This window comes from Aplysia californica, unplaced genomic scaffold (genome assembly GCF_000002075.1).
Source record: "Aplysia californica isolate F4 #8 unplaced genomic scaffold, AplCal3.0 scaffold00080, whole genome shotgun sequence".
In the NCBI taxonomy this organism is placed as follows: domain Eukaryota; kingdom Metazoa; phylum Mollusca; class Gastropoda; order Aplysiida; family Aplysiidae; genus Aplysia; species Aplysia californica.
In genome coordinates this window covers 537,039-544,276 of record NW_004797350.1, presented here as the reverse complement: position 1 = coordinate 544,276, position 7,238 = coordinate 537,039, and the positions used below count along the sequence as shown (strand labels likewise).

General features: G+C 40.2%; 1 protein-coding gene across 1 annotated transcript in view; it reads right to left on the bottom strand.

Moving 5' to 3' along the window:
• Positions 1-1,243: 1,243 nt before the first annotated feature.
• LOC101850073 overlaps positions 1,244-7,238 on the bottom strand; it is an 11,038-nt gene continuing 5,043 nt past the window's right edge. The window contains exon 2 of the mRNA XM_013080260.2: positions 1,244-2,564. Within this exon, the coding sequence (XP_012935714.2) occupies positions 1,272-2,456 (1,185 nt within the window). The 5' untranslated portion in view covers positions 2,457-2,564 and the 3' untranslated portion in view covers positions 1,244-1,271. The remainder of the gene's footprint in view (positions 2,565-7,238) is intronic.

Here is a 7,238-nt window from a genome sequence, read left to right as displayed (position 1 = left end):
ACAGAGGCACATCATATCTCGGTTTGCCGGAAAAAAAGGGAAATAGAACGAACACTTTGGATACTTTAAGAAAAAATGTAAAAAAACATTGGCCTTTACCAGGAAGAGAGAGAGAGAGAGAGAGAGAGAGAGAGAGAGAGAGAGAGAGAGAGAGAGAGAGAGAGAGAGGGGGGGGGAGAGAGGGAGGGAGAGAGAGAGAGAGAGAGAGAGAGAGAAGAGAGAGAGAGATGATGCTGCTGCTGCTGCTGCTGCTGCTGCTGCTGCTGATGATGATGATGATGATGATGGTGATGGTGATGGTGATGAGGATGTTTCCAGCACTCCAATTGGCCAACACTTCAACAGTTCTGGTCACAAAATATTCGAAATTTTGGGTTTAGAACACTTAAACAGGAGCTGGCCGACTATAACATGGTTTTGTACAGCTTCAGTTTGTTTGTTTTTCCCGTACCTATAGTAGTGATGGCGCTGATGACAAAACCTGCGCTGTTCGCGACGTTCCAAATGACGGGGAGAACGCCAGTCTCTTTGTGTTGTTTATACAACTCCTCCGGGGTTAATTTGGTGCTGTTGCTGCTGTCGCTACTGTTACTGTTGGGTTTCAGGCACTTATCTGTGCCGTTCAGAGCTAGTTCATTTAACTTTCGCATCAAAAGAAGAGCTAGCTTGGCATCTTGGTAGATAACACTCATAAATTCCAGCATGTTCTGCGTTGTTATGCTGTGATTATCTGCGGAATAGATGAAAATATTCTTTAAGTGTACTGTTCAGAAATGCATTATAAACTCTTGGTAAGCACAGTCTTTCAACTCCCCTAGACATACTAAGATATTTATTTCTAATGCATACTTTCGCTTGTAGTCTTCGTTCTTTTTTCTACCATTAGAATTGTTCCTTCTATACTCCAGTCACTGGAAAAATGTCTCACTTACAAAATGATTTGTTCGTGCTTAGTGAGGCATTAGAGAGAATGGATCAACTTCTTTTTTTTTGGGTCAAGTGTGAAGTTTAATAAAAACCTCAGGAATAATGGTTCGCCACTCGCAGCGAGGATGTTCTAAAGAAATTGTCCAATAAAGTATTATATGTCCTGTCGCAATATATACCTATCTATCTATCCATCCATCCATCCTTCCATCCATCCATCCATCCATTCATCCATGGATCAACTTGTCTCTAGAGAATCACCACATTCCTCTTACACCCTACATACATCTTACACCACGTTCAAACGGATGAAAACAAAATGTAAACATATAATGAAAAACGAACTAAACAGACAAAAAATTTAAAGACTGTACTTTTTGGGGGATCGGGTTTGGTGTCTGACAGTGTTTTGGGTTTTTTAAGAAACTTCCAATCAACATGTACTTACGTTTGAACTCGGTGAAGAAAAGATGCAGAGTTTGCTGCCTCTCATGCTCCTCGTTTTTTTCCAGCTCCACAAACAAAAAGCCTCCGCCGCCCACTAAGATGGAGAGAAGAAGCATTAAAGAGATGATCTGCTTCCATTTTAAGACAAAGTGGCGACCGGGAGGTCGTATCTGGTTGGCCTGTGTGGAGCACGTCCGACACACGATACAGTGTTGGTACTGGTTCTGATCCAGCGTCGCCGGGAGACCTCTGAGAGACGTTTGGGACAATCGGAGAGCCGGGGAGAGAAGACCGCCTGACGTGTTAAGATGTTCATCTATAGAGCGAGAAGCTTGGAGAGATCGCAAGGGAGACATGCACGGAGACCCAGTCAGGGATCGAGTTGCCCTCAAGTCGTTAGGGGAGAGTCGTAGATTTAGCCTTTTGGGGATCTCTCTCCATCTGTAACCGGGAACGGGAGATCTAGTAGGGGACGGGCGCTCTTCGCTGTTTGTGTCTATGAGTGATTGTTTTATGGGGTTATCGTTTTGTGTTGAGATTGTGACGGATTGGGTGTAAGATGAAGTCAAAGAAGTGGATTGTCGAACCGTTCTGTTTGTACGCACCGGAGTATTACTAACATTCGCTTCCGAGTGGGAAGGCGAAGTGTTAGGCAGTGACATTGTTTGATCGATGGACGAAGGGTGGGTAGATTTGGTGCTATCTTCGTTTGACATATCGTTATTTATCGTGTTTTCAGAGGAGTTTTCTGTAAATTGTTCTCTCCTCGTTTCACTCTCATACTGCGTCCACGTATGATTCGAGTTGTCACTGACAGGTTCATGGCTGGGGCTGACGAAGATCTCTGGAGTAACATCAATTCCGCTGTCCCCACGTGAAGACTTCTTTTTCGGCGTTCTGTGCACACCATTCTTCATCTTCGGACTAGCTAATGCATTTCCCTGGGTGTTCCATAAGCTTTTCTTGGACAGTGTGTCTTGGTCGGAAAAGGAGGGCTCTCGTGTGCTGAGGATATTCTCTCCATCGGCCATGACGGTTGAGGTAGACATAACAATGATTTCGTGGAGGACCTGTATAATCATCACACAGTCACCGGTGAGGCCGGGGCTCGTTCCTGCATCAGATCCTTAGTCTGAGTACCCGACTTGTTAACACACAGCAAAGATGATTGTGCGTGAGCTGGAAGAAACCTGGACAGAAAAACACGAAAAGAAAAAAAATGTCTGAGACAAATGATAAAATTAACTAATTAAGGATGCACTTTTGAGGAGCGCTGTTTTGGGGGCATTGCTTTAATCATTCATTCAAACAAATTTTTCGATGTAGTTTTCTTGAAACAGTAAAACGCATGCAACAACGTGCTTGCAATATGAAAGCTTGTATTTCTGATTTGTGTATGGTGGTAAAAAGCGTACTGCAACATTGCCTTTAGTCTGCTGCTGATGGGACATAATTCTGAGTCATGACATGGTAGAACCATGCTTTCGTCAATGTTGGGGCATATGGAGTTATTGGTATTATCTTAACGCTGGTTCATTTGCCTTGACCTTAGTGAAAAAACCCACCTGTCTACCTTGAATAGGAGTCGCTACATTTTTAATTGAAGGAGGTAGGGGTCGTTTGATATCAGAGGTAAAACTAGCGAGGAAATTTCCACAGAAGTTTGGTGACTTCCAAAGCTGGAGCCCTTGGAAACTGCAAATTTACACTTTTTGTGACTTTGATCAACTTTTTAAAAAGTAACGTTTATAGAGAACTATGTTATAAATCGATGTGAACAATGTTGAGTCCGAAATAGGGACTGAAATCGCCTCACCTGCTGAAAAATGTCTGTTCCTTTAGTTCCATTATTTTGACAATCGCATTTCCCCACGATGCCACACATTCTGTCCATTTCCTTCTTAAAGAGTTAAAGAGTACTGAGGAATGGTTAAGTTTTCAGAAAAGAGACTGGTGTTTCCCCATTGTCCTAAAATCCAAGTTGTTACAATGGTTCTACACACATTTTCACTGGGGAAATTAACTACAGAATACGGGTAAAGACATTCGTTTCGTAATGCTACAATCCTTGGTGTTATTAAAATTCCACACGAAGAGTGGTTGGCTTTTTTGCTGTATATTACGTTGCTCTCTGATACTGACTCTTTTTTAAAATTCCAAATAAAAACGTATGTTCTGTTTGACAGACAATCAACGAGAGTTGGAAAGGGACGAAAGACATAACTAAACCAGCTTAGTCTTAAAACACTCAATGCAAGATTTCTTTTCTTGTTGAAAAAACAGGTTCAATTATTGATTTCAGCCAACTGTTTTTCTGCATATCCTGAGGCCAAATTTTAACCATCTCGTTTAGGTGTCATTTTTCAACATTGCAAGAAAATATTACGATTGAATAAATCCAGCTATGCTTGAAGAGGGTCTATTTCAAGCTCTCTTAATTAATCGGAATCTGGAAACGCAGGATCATACAGAAACGTACTTGAAAAATCATATTATGTATATAAGAGTCAGACATCTGGGTCTAACAATACTTCTCAACTTCTCTTTAACGCTTAAGGGTCGCATGAGCTGTAGTTGACAGATTTTGTGGCAAACCACCCCGACTGGGTGACCAGTCTTTTTTTCTTTTTTAGAGGACGGTATTTTTTTGTTGAGACCATTAAAATGTATTGTTACTAGCTGGTGGGACCCCTTTCGATGAAAGGTATGATTGGTGCATTAACTTCAACTGAAAGTCATTGGCCTCGACTGGAATGGAGCAATAAATCTTGAGAGAAAAGTGACACATGTGTTTACAAGTTACCAAATATATAATAGATGTGTAGATTGATTCTCTTTTCCGCTTTCGTGGTTGTACACTCCAGAATTTCTAAGGTGTTGTTGGAATCTTTTCGCTCGGCTAGTGAACGGAAACCTCACTTGTTTACAATGGCGTTTTAGAAGATGGACTTTCTCAAAAATAGATCTAAACGAAACTAATGAAAAACTGAAAATTAAATTACAGTGACTCCAGGCTTCTCAATAAAACTGTGCATCCTTTAAATGATTCTGAACCACCATTAGTTTTGTCAAATTCGAAAGTTAAGTGGTTTGGAAATTTTAGGCGGCCAAAGTGACGGATTTTCACAAGTATAGTATACTAACTGAGCCCTCTTTCGATGAAAGGAATGATCGGTGTGTTACCATCAACTGAAAGTAATTTAATTGGCTTACTATATTTACACTAGACTGGAAAGTAGCAATAAATCTTGAGAGAAAAGTGCCACATGTGTTTCCAAGTTGACAAATAAATAATAGATGTATAGGATGTACACTCCAGAATTTCAAAGGTGCGCACGGCCGGTGAACGGAAACCTCACTTGTTTACAATGGCGTCTAAGAAGACGGATTTTCCCCTCTAAACGAAACTAATGAAAAACTGAAAATTAAACTACAGTGACTTCAAGCTCCTCGATGAAACTATTCACCCTCTAAATGATTCTGAACTACCATCAATTTTGTCAAATTCGAAAATTAAGTGGTCCGGAAGTTTTAGGCGGCCAAAGTGACGAACTTTCACAAATATGATATTGTAGAGATAGGCGTACAAAGCTATACTAGCCTATACAGCGATACGGTCTTATATCCTTTAGCTCTACCGATATTTCAATGGTTGTAGGCCTATTTCGGTACCAGAATTCCTATTTCGTCTCATCTCCTTAATTTGAAAAAATATACTGTAGCCGAATAAATAAAATACAGAAAACAAAGGAAGATGTTATAATCTATACGTGTAACTATCTAGCACAGCTCTGAAGGAGAAAGATGACATTATGAATATTACTTCTCGGATTCAAGCCCTATGGAAATAGAGGCATCCCGTTTATACGTGAAGTTTTTACAATTCATAAGTATGAAATAATAAAAGCCATCTTATACTTAAGGAATGTATGTCATCAATAGAAAATCTACAAATTTGACTGTAGTGTCGAATAATTGGTGAATATATCTACATTTGTGGATTGCTAAACATAACCCATTTTGTCAGCACACCTCACATATATTTCTGTTCTTTCATTAGTAACATTTATTTCAATTTCACCACGTCACAGGTTGTAGAAGCGTCCGCGGTGTAGAGGTAGGGCCTAAGGCTCTTCACCGTTGCCCACAGAATTAAATATGACTTTGATTACGAGATCGGACAGTTTATTTCATCGACCATCTACATTTTTTCTGTAGGGACACGATATACCATTCAGCCAAGCATGGACTCTGTCATGTATCAGGTCGAAGACGTTGTTTCTGAAACGATCTAAATTGCGTTGAAGAGGACTGAACATTTTTTGATGCATCGAGGTAAGATCAAGAACTCGTCAAAATAGTAGCATCGAAAAAAGGCCTTTTTCCGCCAGTTTGGCAATTTGTATTGATTTTAAAAAATTTGTATCAACACCTTTTATGTCCATATAAAAACACAATTCCCTGTAAATTTTAGGCCTTCTGAAATAACGAGCTCCTGAGTCCTCTGCGTCGTGACGCATTTCCAACTATCACAACTGGCCGTCTAAAGATTCTAAAGAAATGCCAGAGACGTGTTTCACTTCTCAACTTTGTTTTTGTGCAGTGCTTGTAAACCTGATTTTATAAACAGTTCCCGTTTTTGCCACCTTTAATGAGGCAAACATTTTCTTACCATCCGCCGCCCATCCTCAGGAATTTCCAAACTAAGCATTAAATAATGACTGTCACGACACAGGTGTTCCCTAACGACCATCAAAAAACCAAATCGCCCAGCTTGGCAAACACTACCCTAGTTACAGTACAACTTAAGGGATCGTTCCAGTGGGAATAAAGCAAAGTTTGCCCGATATTGCGTTTGGAATCCAGAATCCATAAAGGTGACCTTTGGAGAGATTTTGAGGGACATAACCATTTGCTTAGGATACAGGAATCAGACGGCCTCATAACGACCAGTGTTTGGTTTAGGTGCAGTAAGACTCTTACGGCATTTGCAAATCCATTAGGTCATATAAGTTTCGGCAGTAAGAGGTGTTACCAGAGAGCAAAATACAACAAAAAAGAAGGATAGGAGATCCTAGAATCTCTGTCTGTAACAGTTTCATGTAATAATAATAATGTACGTAATGCACTTTTGGATACTATCATCATACATACCTTTTTCTGCTAATCAGAAGGCGTCGATCTCATAGACCTAAAAATATAGATAAGAATAAGGATGGGAGATAGTGACTACAGGTGTTTTTCATAGGAAAGAAGGAGCAAATCACACCAAAACATCCGCCAACCACCCACTCCTCATAACTAGTGGATGTAGATAATTCTGAGAGGTAAAGAACACTGTACCTGTTGGAACAGCTCACGTCCCCGAAAGCAGAAACCAGCCTCTGCAAGTGTGTTGTGTGTTTAGAAGTTAGGAAAGGGGTGGGGGTGGGTGGGGGTAGAGTGGTTATAAATTAATGTCAACCCATTGCGACACATCACAAAGAGATGCAATCCTTCTGATAGAAAGAAAGAAAGAAAGAAAGAAGAATAGCAAAAAGGAAGGAAAAAAGAAAAAAGAGGCAAAGAAAGAAAACAAATTAAGATGAACAGAAAAAAGACTGAAAGGAAGAAAAGAAAGATACCCCGTTTTCTGAGTATTTGTAATATGCAAAGGAATAAGCTTACATACCAAAATTTAGTGTCACAATAATTCTTTCTTCTCTAACTCAGGAATCACGTTGTTTGGTCTACGAAGCTACGTGTCTAGTTTGGCCATTTCAAAGGCTTGAGAAAACACGGTCTTTCTCCTCACATGTGTGCAGTCCACCTGTCTGTCTGTCTGTCTGTCTGTCTGTCTGTCTGTCTGTCTGTCTGTCTGTCTG